The sequence below is a fragment of the Amphiura filiformis genome, unplaced genomic scaffold (assembly GCF_039555335.1).
Source record: "Amphiura filiformis unplaced genomic scaffold, Afil_fr2py scaffold_44, whole genome shotgun sequence".
NCBI classification, from domain to species: domain Eukaryota; kingdom Metazoa; phylum Echinodermata; class Ophiuroidea; order Amphilepidida; family Amphiuridae; genus Amphiura; species Amphiura filiformis.
This window is the reverse complement of record NW_027305508.1, coordinates 143468-160798: the sequence shown is the minus strand read 5'-3', so window position 1 is coordinate 160798 and position 17331 is coordinate 143468. Positions and strand designations below refer to the sequence as shown.

Here is a 17331-nt window from a genome sequence, read left to right as displayed (position 1 = left end):
GAAAAAAAAAGAGCCTATCTAAATGTCCCGTCTGTCACGCTGGAGTTGGCCACTTGCATGATGTGGCATATATTTGCACACAAAGATAACTACATATGATATTGCATGACATGCATCCCAAATGTAGAAAGTGAAAAACAAGGCCTATAAATAAAGTTGGAACATCTATAGGATTATGATTCCATCTGCATTCATCCACACCAGTTCAAAATGGCAGTAAGAAATATATTTCCATCATGCACCTATTTGACCCTTGGGTCAACCACTGAGGAAGTGAAGGCTAGTGAAGGCTATAACTGGCTAACAGCTATAAGCCAAGTTTAAAAATCAAACAGCTATAGCAAAACTAGCTGTTCAAAAATGTGAACACCTAAATTATAGCTGTTCAAAAATGTGAAGGCCATAATTATAGCTGTTCAAAAATCAAAATTTGCATTAAGGGGAAGGGCTCTGGTATGAACATTTGGATAGTATTTTTGTGGAACATGAGAGCACATCAGACATACCGAGTTGCATTCTGAATACGAAGAATGTCCTGATATCAAATAATTTTGATCTTTTTAAAATTCAGGATATAATACACGTGGTGGTGTTCAAGGTCAAATACTGAGGTCAAAGGTCATTTGAGGTCAACTTAAAATTTGTTCTCATATCAGTTCAAATCCTGTTTGCAACCAAATTTTGGTCATGGCTGCACTATGGGAACACTTATCTATTGGTGGTGTTCAATGTCATATGCTGAGGTTTAAGGTCATTTGAGGTCAACTTGTAAAATGCCATTATTCAATGCAGCTGTGTACTCTAGATGTTGTTTCTTTCGCAAAATTGAGCTTTTTTGATATGAATGTACTTTGTTATGTTTTAAATATAAGGAAAGAAAATCCACCTTTGTAAACTCCAACTGCACTATTTTATGGATTTTATTTCACTATTTCACTTGTGTTTGCAATTTAAAAGGAAAGAAAATGTTTGTTGTACCAGTGGGGTACATGCGCGCATCAACACGTCACGTTGTGTAGTTGCGTAATTTGTTAACGCACATATACGCCACGCATACGCGACGCTTATCTGCATGTGCAGCGCATCCTATGGAAGCACAACAACACACTTATAGCACCCAACACCAAAAAGGCCTCTAGGCGCTTTACAAAAGATAAAAACTTAGAACTACAACTTAAGAAGTACATCTTAAAAAGTACCAATGAAAAAACCAATAAGTGGCAAAAATATTTACAATGGATTGTCAAACAAATGAGTCTTAAAAAGTCTCTTAAAGATGGCGAGAATGCCTGCTTTCTGGATGCGTGCAGGCAGCTTGTTCCACAAAGTTGGCGCGGCGACAAAGAATGCCCTTTCACCGTAGTAAGTCGTCGAACATGGTGCCATGTGAGGAGAAGAAGTTTGAAGACGATAGATCCTTGATTGGAAGCCAGTGAAGCTCACGACGAAGAGAGGCGATGTTGCAATCTTTCTTGGCACATGTAATAAGGCGGATAGCAGTTTCGACCATGTTGAAGTTTTGAGAGAGTTGAAGCAGGAAGTCTGTAGAGAAGGCTGTTGTTGGCATCCAGACGTGAGGTCACAAAGGCGTAAACAAGGTGTTCAGCTGTTGATCTGTCGATGTACTTCCGCATCGAGCTAATCTTGTGGATGGCATGGCAAGCAGAGCGGCATACATTTTTAACGTGAGTTGTAAGAGTCATGTGATTGTCCATTGCGACCCCAAGATTTCTGGCTTCCTTAACGATGCTAATTTCAGACTGGCCTATGGTAAGAGATGAAATCGATGGCGTATCTTTCACAAAGCACAACGACATATATGAACAATTTCTGTTTTGGTGTCATTCAACAGAAGATTATAGCACATTGTCCAGGATTTGACGTTGCGAGTGCAATATTCCAGCCTACTCAACTGTCCAGGCATTTCTTCCGGGGTAAAGTCAAGATACATTTGACTGTCATCGGCATAGAACATTGTGTCAACATCATCACCGGCAATGACATCCTCTAATGGAGCAGAATATATCCATGGTGAAGGGCCGCTCACTGACCCCCGAGGAACACCACGGACATGATTGGCAGAAGAACTATCACCTACAGCAACTTATTGCTTGCGATCATAAAGGTAGCTTTCAAACCACTGTAGTACTCTATCGCGGATGCCGAAGTGATCCCTTAGCCACCTCGGGAGGATGTCAACAGTGTCGAAGGCGGCTGAGAGATCAAGCAGAACAAGCACGTTTCTATGATAGTCCAGAGCACCAAGAATGTCGTTGTGGACACAGAGTAATGCAGTTTCTGTAGAATGGCACTTGCTATATATGCGGATTGCAACTTTCCCATAAAGACCGTTTTCCTGCATAAAGTCTTACAGCAGTGTTACTAATGCACACTTAACCACCTTAGAGAGAAATTTCAGGTTGGATATTGGCCTGTAATTGCTGAGATCGTCCAGATCTTTGCCAACCATCTTTATCAATGGTGTCACACGTGCTATTTTATAGTGATACACGGCAGAAGCTCAGGAAGACATGCCTTTAACAGCCAGGTCAGAATACAGTCTGATTGACAAGGCGACGATGGAGCTTTCATCACGATAGTGCGCACCTCTTCCTCAGATACCTTTGCAAATTTGCAGAAGGTTGATTGATGCAGAGGTGTTTCGGGAGTGGAGTCCGTACTCGAGATGTTATCTAGCTTGTCCTTTACATGCTCAATTTTATCGCGAAAGAAGTCGGCGAAATCGTTAGGGAGTTGCTCTTCATTGTCATGAGAAGGAAGTATCTTAGAAGTGTTGGACGAGCAAACTTTGTCTACTTCGCGGAAGAGCTGGCGACTGTCAAGGTTGAAGAGCTTGGACTTACGATAGTTATGTCTTAGCCATTTCCAAAAGATCTTTGTAGTTATCACATGCATCGCAAAAAATCTGCTTATGAACTGTCAGGCCAGATTTTATATACTGACGCTCACACCAACGCTTTTCATGCTTAGCAGCATGGAGGTCGTCGGAGTACCATGGCACATGAGGTCTTAAAGTGATGCACTTAGTTTGCTCTGGAGCATGGCATTCTAGGAGTCCAGACATAACGGTGTCAAATTGTGTACAAAGCGAATCAATTTTGTCCTTAGGATCGGTAACCACAGGCGAAGTAACAATATCCTGTTTGAAATCTTCAAGTTGGATTTTGCATACCTTACGGAATGTCACAGTCTGTTTGATGGCAGGTGGCTGTGACATATACAGAAGACATTTCAGTGCGGCGTGATCAGAAAAAAGGCAAACTCGCGTCCACCTTGATGTCAGAAGCGATTGAATCAGAAGTCTTTGTGATGAGAAGATCAAGCAAATGACCATTCTTATGAGTTGGAATCAGGACATGCTGCTCAAGAGAACTGGACTCAGAAGATCTCTCATAGTGATTGCATAGCGATCATCAGGAACATCCATAATGCATGTTAAAGTCACCACTGATCGCATAACGGGAGTAGTTATAGTAGACATGGATTCGACAAGCGTGGAAAACTCAGTGAAAATCAGATGCTTGGCTTTGGCATGATCAGGTTTTAGCCAGTTCTCAACTATTGCAAGGATGTCAAGCTTGTGAGCTATAACAAAATCAATAATCGATGGAACCTTTGCAGGAGCTTTTATACACCGAGCATTCCAAATGGTATATCTAGTAGACGGCGAGCACTGGTTTTGTTTTGGAACACCCTGTAAATTGCGGAAATTGACAGTTCTAGCTTTTTGATGTGGCTTTCTGTTTATGTTTCGATATTATTTATTACTAGGCGGTTACCCGTATTTGGCGGTTCTCGGCTGGGCGCGATTATTTTTACTTATTTGACCTCATATGACCCCTGGTGACCCCTAAATGACCTTCCCAAATTTTTGGCTCGAAATGGTGACTACCCACCAAGTTTCATGCCTGTTCGACAGTTTTTACTAAATTGACCTCAGATGACCCCTGGTGACCTTGAAATGACCTTCCAAAAATTTGGCTCTAAATGTTGACTGTACCCACCAAGTTTCATGCCCATACGACAGTATTTACACATTTGACCTCAGCTGACCCCTGGATGACCTTGGATGATCCCAAAATGACCTTCCAAAAATTATACTCTAAATGTTGACTGTACCCACCAAGTATGATGCCCATACGACAGTTTTAGTCATTTGACCTCAGATGACCCCTGGGTGACCTGGGATGACCCCAAAATGACCTTCAACAAATTTAACTCTAAATGTTGACTGTACCCACCAAGTTTCATGCCCATATGACATTTTTTAGTCATTTGACCTCAGATGACCCCAAAATGACCTTCAAAAATTTTGGCTCTAAATGTTTACTGTACCCACCAAGTTTCATGCCCATACGACAGTTTTTGCTAATTTGACCTCAGTTGACCCCCTAGATGACCTTGAGTGACCTTGACTCACTAACCAATACAAACTGGTTCTGTCTAGGGTCAAGCTGCACCCACCCACCAAGTTTGAGGAACGTGCGACCCCTAGTCTCCGAGAAAATAGGCGGACAGACAGACAGACACACAGACACACAGATAGACGATGCGTATTATTATATAGATTATCAATAAACTGATTAATCATCAAAAATTTTAAAACTAAACCAAATTAATTTAGGATTTGATTGATACATTTGAAATAACTGATTGGTTGGTTGATTGTTTGGTTACTTGATTGATTGGCTGAATGGTTGCATGCTGGTTTATTGATTGACTATACCGATTGACTGATTGGTTGATCAATTGAACACTTGACTAATGGATTAGAGTGATCAATTAACTGATTGGAACGATTGGGTAAATTTGGGCGAAGATTAGAAATCAGGAATTGCCAGGCAAGGAATAGCGACCATTGCCAGACATTTGTTTGATCATAATCATGTCACAAGTCACCTTTTCATATATTTTTTGGGTCATCAGCATAGCTGGAAGGACCACATAGCAATCCACTGTGTGTGGATTTGTGCATGTATATCTGGAGCAGATGTCATGCAAAAGTTTGGAGTGTGATGTGCCCTGAGTAATTTAATATGATTTATCTCTGTTTACAATTAAAATCCTTTTTATGAGACATTTGAGGGATTCCCCTCTCAGCAAATTGAATGGATAGCCGGGACTTCCCCTTTTCAGTGTGTTGCACAATTGGAAAGTCCCCTGAGGTTGTAAAGTGAAAATGATGTAATGGAATTCCCCTCAGGAAATGATGTCATGTGAAAGGTTAATGTTATAATTAAGGCTTGGGAATTCCCAAGATCACATTTGGCTATTAATACTTGGGATTTCCCACTGCTTGATATATAAGAAAATGTAAACACAATTATTGACACAGTTGATAGTGCTGATCTGGGCTAGCTAGCTAATATGCTTACAGTCCAATTCCTTCAAAGAAAGGAAATTGCAAACCAGAAATATTGTATGTAGTCAAAGTACTACTATTTGCCAGTGTTGTCGGAGAAGATCTAGAATACGTCAAAGAACGTACTTCTTCCAAGAAAGGAATATATACTCTTCTGTCGACTTGCTGAAGTCTGGTGTTTTGATTCAACGCAACTGTCAATATAAGTGGGGACAACTGCATCGCAGTCCTGCTTCCTGAAGATATTGTGTGAAAGGTGGAAATAGCACCGAGTTTGGAGAAAGCAGTGCAAGGAGTTTAGTATTTGGAGAACTGCGCAAGGAGTTATAAACGTGTTTGGAGAACAACACAAGGAGTTTAGTACTTGGGAGAAAGTAGCACCATTTTCGTATGAGGATTTTATACGCAAGGATTTATAAATGCAAGTGTACAATGGACTTCGCTGATTTTCGCAGGACAAGTGAATAAGGATATATTACATCAGTCGTCCAGAACATTGCAAGAACTTTATGATCACCAAGAAGAAGAATGCTGGCTAAGTACTAAATAGATAAAGAGTGATTATATTTGATTATTGTGTATGTGCATTTGTTGTCATATATTATCAATCATAACATGCTTTCAATTAAAGACTTAGATTTTGTTAGCTTAATCAAACAGTGTATTTGTGTTGTGCATTTGTGTGAGTTCGGGTAAAAGGTGATTTTGGCCTTGAGTCAAGTACGACTCGTAACAGGAGTACCGGGTGTCCCAAAAAAAGGTTACATGTAGATTTTTGAAAATAAACTAAGTTAATGTTAACAAATATTAATATCCTTTTCATGACATAATCTATGTACCCTCTACTAGCACCCCTGTGAATGTCAAGTTCACAGCCTACGTACTTGTACGCATTCCACACATTCCTGAGCAAGCTCTTTACGTGACATAATGCAAGACATAATGCATCTCTCGGATGTCACATCCGCCGTGCATTTGGCGGGGCACTTGAGTAGGCCCAGCTATAGCATGGTAGATGCAGTATTTTATTCCGATAAACAAGAGTAAAACTTCAGTTTTATTTCAAGAGTTCAGTCAGAAATGTAAAAACAAACATCAGCTATTTCAAGTCATCAAAATCCAAACAAGGCCTAAATGCAAAAGATTATTCATTTCACTATGTTGATGACAGGAGATACAGCGTGCAGAACTTTCACTAAAAACGTGTTCTTCTCTAATGACCACCTTCCTTTATTTGCTACCACCAAGAGTCAAAAAGTTCTAAAACTGATTTATTTTCAATGTACAATATTTAATCTTTCAATTTGTTTCTTTTGTGCATTAAGTTCAACAATGAAAAACAAGAGAAACATAAAAAGTAATACAGAAGAAATTTGAAAACAAAAGATGTGCTTGTATTCAACTTTCGCTATGCGATATTTTGATGGTTAGCCACTCTTGACACCCCTGTCATCTTGCGCTCATAAGTTAAGTTGCTTTTAAGATACGGAATTGAAACTTGGCAGACAGTTACAGGAAGGATCCATAAATAATATCTAAAAAAATGACATTGTTTTGTTATACCATCACAAAATGCGGTTCATTTTCTACATGTAACCTTTTTATGGGACACCTTGTATGTACAGAGGATAGATATCATTCATTATTATTTATTGAAAATTATTTGAAACTGGATCAATTGATACACACCACTGATGAAATACACATGGGGCCAATATGTATTTCTTTTTTTTTTAAGTTCTTGTTTTACACCTATGACCAAAGTCAATGAAAGCAAATATTCACACTAGATGTCATGATTTCTTGTATTTATAGAATGAACAAACAGCACTTCACCTTGCCAGTACATCAGGACATGATAATGTGTGTGACATATTATTGAAGGCTGGAGCAGATGTACATGCGAAAGATATAGTGAGTACTTGCAGAGAATAGATATCATTCATTGTTATTCATTGAAAATTTTAAACTGGATCAATTGCACAAACCACTGATAAGATACACATGGGGCAATATGTATGTCTTTTTTAAAGCTCTCATTTTACACCTATGACTGGAGAATAAAAGCAAAAATTCACACTAGATGACATGATTTCTTGTATTTATAGAGGCAGATCACAGCACTTCATTTTGCCAGTTCATTCGGACATGATAATGTGTGTGACATATTATTGAAGGCTGGAGCAGATATGTATGCAAAAGATATAGTGAGTATTTACAGGGAACTGACATCATTCATTGCTATTCATTGACAATTTAAAACTGGATCAAATACACATATCATGGTTATGTTATGTGAAGTTGCTTTGTTTTGTTAATTTCATTTGATTTTAGGGAAAGGCTAACTTTCAGGCCTTTTTAGTCTTCCATAACAGTCTTTTCCTCCATATGTACTGTGTTTGTATATTGTTTGATGTAATATCATAATATATGAAAGATGAAATATAGTATGACAAAATTGTGAAATATGAAACCATTGATGAAATACAAATGTGCCGTTTTACACCTATGACTGATAAGAGGTAGCATGGTTTCTTATAGATGGAGCAAACAACACTTCACTTCACTTTGCCAGTAGATGTATCTGTTTTTCATTGAAAATTTAAGGCTGGATCATTATAAACAGTCAATGAGATATATATGAGCTGATATGTTTGTATCTTTTTTAGAAGTTCCCATGCCTATGACTGAAGAAAAAGTGTGTACTATTGCTTCAACAAAAGCAAATATTCACACTAGATGTCATGATTTCTTGTATTTATAGTGGAGGCAAACAGCACTTCACCTGGCTAGTAAATCAGGACATGATAAGGTGTGTGAGATATTATTGAAGGCTGGAGCAGATGTACATGCAAAAGATAACGTGAGTATTTACAGAAGATAGATATCATTCATTGTTATTCATTGAAAATGTAACTGGATCAAAGGTACAGACATGCACTGATGAGATACAATTGGGCCAATATCTGTTTCTAAGTTCCCAGGTGGGTTAGGGTTGATAATTATACAACCCCTAAGAAGACCGCACAAAATCTTGCATTTTGACTGCTTACAATCAATTAAAATCAATATTAAAGGGTAACCTGATTTGACAGCCTCAAAGAAATCATCAAAAAACTGTTGAATTAGTCTTACCAAGTTTGAGACTAATTCAACAGTTTTTTGATGATATCTTCGGCAATACACTGTTTTGGAATTACATTATATTAATGAGAAAAATAGGATCTCTCATTTAATATCAATTTATTACATGAATGTCATTAATAAAAACACTGTATAGACCATATTATCATGATTATCACATTGTATAAATCTCAAAAATTCCATACGGGAATTAGTCTCATTTACAAGAAACATTCACATGTTCTTTTTGCATGAACGTTTGAAAGGGACAACATTTTATGTTATATGTCAATTTTAAAAATTCCATTTTCCAAATATATCAGGTCACCTTTCTTTAAAAACATCCTCATCTAATCTAATCAGTCAACCAGCCAGATGATCATATTAATTATCAGTTAATGAATATTCAATCAATTATCGTCAATAAACTGATTAATCTTCAAAATATATAACAAATTAATTGAGGATTTGATTGATACATTAAAAACTGATTTGTTGGTTGATTGTTTGGTTACTTGATTGATTGCCTGAATAATTGCATGCTTGTTTATTGATTGACTATACCAATTGACTGATTGGTTGATCAATTGAACACTTGACTAATGGATTAGAGAGGATTGAATAGGGATTATCATAGTTCAACTGTCAATTTATCAATTAAATAAAGCTCTTAATAAGTACTTTCAAGGATTTGAAAGTCAATTTTCCTCCCAAGGTCAAATTCCATGAAATTAAGAATTCCAAAATTTGATTTTTTTTATGGGAATGTCATCTTTAAAGGTTTATAACTCAAAAACATGCCTGGCAACTTGTTCTGGGTTTTGTTAGAGCTGGTCACATATGAGTTTCCAGAATATTCCATGAACAAACCCATAGATATAAATATCAAAACAAGTGCAAATTAATGTTTGATGACAAAATACATAAGTTTTAATGAATATTATGGAATATTTTGGGGGGCACATAACAGATGTCATGATTTCTTGTATTTATAAAAGGGGCAAACAGCACTTCACTTCGCCAGTGCATCAGGACATGATAGGGTGTGTGAGATATTATTGATGGCTGGAGCAGATGTACATGACAAAGATGAGGTGAATATTTAGAGAGGATAGATATCATTCATTGTTATTTATTGAAAATTTAAATCTGGATCAAACATACAAACCACTGATGAAATACACATAGGTCAATTATGTATATCTTTTTTAAAGTTCCCATTTTACACCTTTGAAGAAAAAGGGTGTACAATTATTTCAATAAAAGCAAATATTCACACCGGGTGTCAACATTTGTTGTATTTATAGCTGGAGCAAACAACACTTCATATTGCTAGTACATCAGGACATGATAAGGTGTGTGAGATATTATTGAAGGCTGGAGCAGATGTGCATACAAAAGATAAGGTGAGTATTTACAGAAGATAGATATCATTCATTGTTATTCATTGAAAATTTAACTGGATCAAAGGTACAGACATGCACTGATGAGATATAATTGGGCCAATATCTGTTTCTAAGTTCCCAGGTGGGGGAGGGTTGATAATTATACAACCCCTAAGAAGACCGCACAAAATCTTGCATTTTGACTGCTTACAATCAATTAAAATCAATATTAAAGGGTAACCTGATTTGACAACCTCATTCCCCCATTTTACCCCATCAAAATGCAGATATATGTTTTTCTCATTAACATATTGAAAATTAGGCATTCCAAATCGGTATTTTCCCGAAGAAATCATCAAAAAACTGTTGAATTAGTCTTACCAAGTTTGAGACTAATTCGACAGTTTTTTGATGATATCTTCGGAAATACACTGTTTTGGAATTTCATTATATCAATGAGAAAAATAGGATCTCTCATTTAATATCAATTTATTACATGAATGTCATTAATAAAAACACTGTATAGACCATATTATCATGATTATCACATTGTATAAATCTCAAAAATTCCATACGGGAATTAGTCTCATTTACAAGAAACATTCACATGTTCTTTTTGCATGAACGCTTGAAAGGGACAACATTTTATGTTATATGTCAATTTTAAAAATTTCATTTTCCAAATATATCAGGTCACCTTTCTTTAAAAACATCCTCATCTAATCTAATCAGTCAACCAGCCAGATGATCATATTAATTATCAGTTAATGAATATTCAGTCAATTATCGTCAATAAACTGATTAATCATCAAAATATATAACAAATTAATTGAGGATTTGATTGATACATTAAAAACTGATTTGTTGGTTGATTGTTTGGTTACTTGATTGATTGCCTGAATAATTGCATGCTTGTTTATTGATTGACTATACCAATTGACTAATTGGTTGATCAATTGAACACTTGACTAATGGATTAGAGAGGATTGAATAGGGATTATCATAGTTCAACTGTCAATTATCAATTAAATAAAGCTCTTAATAAGTACTTTCAAGGATTTGAAAGTCCATTTTCGTCCCAAGGTTAAATTCCATGAAATAAAGAATTCCAAAATTTGATTTTTTTATGGGAATGTCATCTTTAAGGGGGTACTACACCCCTGTCCAATTTTGTGCCTATTTTTGCATTTTTCTCAAAAATCATAGCGCATTGGTGACAAGTAAGATATGTATATTATAGGGGCAAGGACTACAACTACTGCAATGGAAATTTTATTTCAGCACAGACAACAGTTGTGGAGTTACAGTCAAAAATGAGGGAAAACCAGTTTTTGATCAATAAATCAATAACTACTTGCTTTGAGTTACTGAATTTTCAGTGCAGTGGTTGTAGTCCTTGCCCCTATAATATACATATCTTACTTCTCATCAATGCGCTATAATTTTTGAGAAAAATGCAAAAAATAGGCACAAAATTGGCCAGGGGTGTAGTACCCCCTTAAAGGTTTATAACTCAAAAACATGCCTGGTAACTTGTTCTGGGTTTTGTTAGAGCTGGTCACATTATGAGTTTCCAGAATATTCCATGAACAAACCCATAGATATAAATATCAAAACAAGTGCAAATTAATGTTTGATGACAAAATACATAACTTTTAATGAATATTATGGAATATTTTGGGGGCACATAACAGATGTCATGATTTCTTGTATTTATAGAAGGGACAAACAGCACTTCACTTCGCCAGTGCATCAGGACATGATAGGGTGTGTGAGATATTATTGATGGCTGGAGCAGATGTACATGACAAAGATGAGGTGAATATTTACAGAGGATAGATATCATTCATTGTTATTCATTGAAAATTTAAATCGGGATCAAACATACAAACCACTGATGAAATACACATAGGCCAATTATGTATATCTTTTTTAAAGTTCCCATTTTACACCTTTGAAGAAAAACGGTGTACAATTATTTCAATAAAAGCAAATATTCACACCGGGTGTCAACATTTCTGGTATTTATAGCTGGAGCAAACAGCACTTCATATTGCTAGTACATCAGGACATGATAAGGTGTGTGAGATATTATTGAAGGCTGGAGGAGATGTACATGACAAAGATGAGGCGAGTATTTACAGAGGATAGATGTCATTCATTGTTATTCATTGAAAATTTAAATCTGGATCAAACATACAAACCACTGATGAAATACACATAGGCCAATTATGTATATCTTTTTTAAAGTTCCCATTTTACACCTTTGAAGAAAAAGGGTGTACAATTATTTCAATAAAAGCAAATATTCACACCGGGTGTCAACATTTGTCGTATTTATAGCTGGAGCAAACAGCACTTCATATTGCTAGTACATCAGGACATTATAAGGTGTTTGTGATATTATTGAAAGCTGGAGGAGATGTACATGCAAAAGACATGGGGAATATTTACAGGGGACTGATCATTGTTTTTCATTGACTGAATCAAATGTATAATAAACCATTGATGAAATACACATGGCCCGGGCAGATATGTATATATCTTTTTAAAGTCCCCATTTTACACAGCAACTCATCCATGGTTTTATTGGCTGTTATGTCCCTATTCGCTGTAGAAGTATTGATGTAACAGGATTAATTACCATAGCTATAGGTGAAAACAATTTTTGAATGTATTGCCCTGCTCTGTAGGCTGCACTCATCATCTTTACAAGCCGACGTCAAACGTCGGCTTGTGCTGTCTTCTTCCAATTCTTCTTCTTCTTCTTCTTTCTTTCTGGCAACTCGTGACATTTTGCGTGACTTGCCACGTTTCGCCCTAGCTCTCTTATGCTTCGACAGATTTCAACCATACTTCAGCCAAATGACCACTGGACTAGGCCAAACCTTACATTTGACTTTGACCTGACTGTGACCTTTGACCTTGACCTTATGGCCAAAAATGTTGATTTCACAAAAATGCTACTCCTTCCACAAATTACATGCAATGATCATGTGACTCATGCATATGAATCAACATGTGGCAGTGCTTAAAACTTCCTAAAAAGAATTGAGGTCAAAGGTCATTAAGGGGTCATTTCCGGTCAAAATCTGAAAAATTTGTAAAAAAATTTAAAAAATCACTGTCTGTACAAATTACATAGCAGAGAGTCGCCATTAACACACATGCATTGCTATTAGCCAGGGTCTTTAGGATGCCTACAGTTTCGGGGTCAAAGGTCATTAAGGGGTTACTTCCGGTCAAAAACCAAAATTATCAAAAATGTTCAAAACATTTTTATCTCAAAATGTAAGCAGAGCAGAATAATATAACCAACATACATGAATTAGTGTTCCCTGATGTATGCATGGTATTTTTTATTTTGGGGGTCAAAGGTCATTAAGGGGTCACTTCCTGTTTTTAGCTGAATAACTTCAAGAATTTTTATCTCAAGAACTGAACATGTTAGAATTTTTAATTAAAATTGGAACAATGCATTTTGTCGGTGTACATAAGGTTTTTTTTTTCATTGAGGTCAAAGGTCATTAAAGGGGTCAAAAGGTCAATCAAAAATTTAAAAAAATCAAAATCCATGTTTAAGTTCCGATTAAGCTGAAATTCACCAGGAATATTTCTTATGACATCCTAAGCACAATGCAAGAGCAGTTGACCCCATCCGTAACCCAGGGGTCAAGTTATAGGGGTCAAATTGCGGCTTGTATTCAGCGTCTGTTGACTCTAGTTCATGTCTGTGTATGTGTACAGTCATAGATTGAATACAATACTGCTTTTTTAAATACACTTATCGTACAGGTGTGAGTGAAACATACATTTATTCTACATAATGTGAATTTTCTGTAGAATTACGATCCAGGTATTTATGCCTATTCTTTGATAATCGATGCAGAGTTGCAGGGCAATACATTCAAAAGTAGTTTTCACTTATCGCTGTGGTAATTAATAATGCTACATCACTACACTGCAAAATTCCTGGCGACAGAGTGACTACATCGCACTGGAACTCTGAAGTCACTACCGCCGTCACTCCATGATAACCTACCCTATGGTGGCCGACGGAGTCACTCCAGGAGAGTGACTGCATCGGAAACAAGGCAGTAGTGTACTTTGCAGCAGTGTCATCACACAGTGACCACTCCTGCTGGCCTCCTATATGTTACCTACTGGATACCGCGATCGGTAACTCATTATGTACACCATCGAGTAGATTCCTATGATGGTCCACAGAATATAGTCACGTCAAAATGACTTTGGTAGCTATTGGACCCATTCGTCACCTGCTCGGTACCCAGAAGTCGACTTCGAGGTGACTACGCCGCGAAATCGGGTCGTTCACCCTCTCCGAGTCCAGTCAAAATTGGTCGGGCGCCACCTCGACCTGACTGTGACCTAGCGAATGTAAATAAATGGCGCATGCTGGTGGTGGGACATCGTCAACAAGCATGGCAAGTTCAGCGCAGAAATGTGGCTATTTAAAGCGGTAGTTGACCACAAAAATCAACATCTTGACTCTTGTGTTGTACGTGTTGTAAAGATTTCATTTTAGAAGTGATATGTAACGAATTTTGGTCTCGATTATGATGCACGCACGAACTGGGCTAAACACTGCAATGCATTCAGATTCTCGATCCTCGGTCGGATTATGATTCATTAACATTGATAAGCTTATTTCATGAATATTAGTAACGTAAATATTATTAAATCATGTATCATCATTTGATCATTACACACATCGTCATTGAATGTGTGAGCTTTGGCCTTTGACATCGGGCCTTTGGTGTTTATATACCCGCTCCATACAATTGACATGATGATCATGACAGTGACACTGACACTAGTGACAGTGAGTGAATGACGAGGGGATTGACGACACATGACCACCATGATCCCCGGGCCATGATCATGAAAATATATGCTGGTTTCATACTTTCTGTCGCTGAGTGGTGTGACTCGTCGTCATGTTGCTTACACTTTTATCAGCGGCATGACTTTGAAAGCAAATATTGCTGTTCTGCATGATATTGTAAAAATTGTATCTTGAATTGTTCTCATACGTCATAATTGACTTGGAATTGAAGTTGAACTCCTAACGACTGTACATGAATGAGCGATGCTGCCGCTTGGGCAAAGCGTTTGAGTGATCGATATATCGGCTTGCCTCGAAGGAATTCTAGGGGTGTAAATTCATGGTTATTTGTTTAACATGGCTGTGTTGCCCTCTAGACATTGTTTCTTTCCTGAAATTGAGCTTTTTTGAAATCTATTTACTTTGGTTTTTTTTATAATAAATACAATGAAAGAAAATCCAGATTTGTTAACTCTAACTGCTCTATTTTATGGATTTTATTTCACTTAATATTCCCGGAATTTAAACGGAAAGAAAATCTTTGTTTTACCATCGGGGTACACGCGCAACGACATATCGCGTTTTGTAGTCGCGCTTATTATACGTGGCAGGAAAAAGTGGGCAATACAGGAAGCTCATTGCCGGGAAATTTTTGGTTTTTGACCAAAAAAATCAAGAAATAAATAAAGGGAAATATGTAATACTGGAGGGAAATTTGGTAAAACTGAAGGGAAATTCTGGATTGCTTGCAGGGAAAAAAACATTTTTTCAGCCTCAAGTCGCTCAATTCGTCAACGCATAGATACACTACGCATACGCAACGCTTATGTGCATGCATGTGACGGCGCATCTTATGGAAGCACCACGGAAGCACTGATTTAAAAAAAAATGGCTCTGTTTTAGCTGATAAAATTTTTTTCAAGTTCTTTCCCCGATTTAATATCAAGATAGATTTCGCCCAAACTTTTCAAGGGGCTGTGGATTTACCCGATGTTCACGCAGGGTTGTTAGGTTAAAACCGCCCGGTTTTAACCGCCCGGTTAAAACCGGTTTAAACCTGGTTTAAACCGGGCAGTTTTGACCACTAAAAACTGGTCAAAAATGGTCAAAACCTATTCTGGTATTTTAAAGTCACCAATTAATGCACTAATTCAAGACAAATAACTTCCTAATACATTGTACAACCCAAGCTCATAAATATGTGAACAGAAAGGAACATTTAGTGATTACATAATTTGAGTTAATAGCATTCTGAATATGCTGAAGTGACTGTGACACTAGGCCTATATGACTACCGGTACATCATGATGTATACAGTAGGCCTGTAATGTAAAACTACATTTTAACATTTAGTTTACGAATTACTGCTAGCCAGCTAGCAAGAAAGTAGAAAATTTGCCTATAAATTGTTCTTGTTTACCATTGTTTTTAGGATGTCAACTTCCAAGATAACCTATACAAAATAAACTTTGCATTTTTCTTCTTTTTATTAAATTGGACTTAATTAATAATTAGAATAATTTTTTGAGGATCCATGGTATGATTTGGTAACATAAATAATTAAAAAGTAATATTAATTAAGTCAGCAGTATAGTATAAGATATGCTTTAAATCTAAAATACCCAAATGAAATGGAATTTGGTATTATTATAAAAATTGTTGACCCAGTATAGTGTGTGCAGACTGTAGAACAGCTATAGTTTATGAGATTATGAGATCTCGAGCAAAGTGTTCCCTTTGTTAATTTAGTTAATTTGACTTATCAAAACCCAATTAGCATTGAAGTCATTAACAAAACTATGTAATTGCAAGAAGTTTCTTTTCCATCACAGTCACAGCATTTATGTCTTATGTGGAATCGCATTCTTAGTATTGACCAGTTTTGACCGGTTTAAACCAGGTTTTGACCGGTTTTAACCTGGTTTTAACCGCTTTGTGGACAAAACAGGTTTTGACCGCCTAACTTAACAACCCTGTCAGTTCACGTAATGTATGTAAGGTAGAAAAACGAGAAATGCAGCATTCTCCTGTGATCTTCGATCAAAGTACAAAATGTGACCACTTTAAACTTCAACGGCCTTTATTTCAATGTTCATTTTCTCGGTAGAATAACAATTTAGAAATAGATGTTCTAGTACCCGGTAATGAAAGTTTTATACAATTTTTATCCAACAGAAATGAAAGTGACCAGTATGCAGGGTAATCATAGGAGGCTGGCAGATTAGTTACAAATCGATGGTGAGTTTCAGTTAGAGAATAAATGATACGATTTTTGTCTTTTGCTTGCCTATCCAATATTGTGTCATAATGGATGGGCTGGCCAATATTTTGAGTAGTGGATGCTGATAAAAATATTGACCAGCCCATCCATTATGACACGATATTGGATAGGCAAAAGACTAAATCCTATCTTTTATTCTCATTCTTATTCAGTTTTAATGTAATTTTTGCGAGAAAAACTGCCTTTTTTCTGAAAAAAATAAAGTTACTTTTGTGAGGACATCCCGTTGTTTTAAATGAACGAAACCATCACGAACATCTAAGCCGCTTGAATCGCGTTCTTAGTTCTCAAGACGTGTATTACGCGAACGCAT

General features: G+C 36.8%; 1 protein-coding gene across 3 annotated transcripts in view; it reads left to right on the top strand.

Moving 5' to 3' along the window:
- Positions 1-17331, top strand: part of LOC140144178 (uncharacterized) — a 60707-nt gene that overhangs the window by 38865 nt on the left and 4511 nt on the right. For 2 of the 3 annotated variants that reach the window (XM_072166003.1, XM_072166004.1), the window contains exons 7-14: positions 7199-7297; positions 7492-7590; positions 8148-8246; positions 9505-9600; positions 9814-9912; positions 11611-11709; positions 11923-12021; positions 16913-16975. In XM_072166003.1, the coding sequence (XP_072022104.1) occupies positions 7199-7297; positions 7492-7590; positions 8148-8246; positions 9505-9600; positions 9814-9912; positions 11611-11709; positions 11923-12021; positions 16913-16918 (696 nt within the window). In that variant the 3' untranslated portion in view covers positions 16919-16975. The remainder of the gene's footprint in view (positions 1-7198; positions 7298-7491; positions 7591-8147; positions 8247-9504; positions 9601-9813; positions 9913-11610; positions 11710-11922; positions 12022-16912; positions 16976-17331) is intronic. The other variant, XM_072166005.1, reaches the window with a different exon arrangement.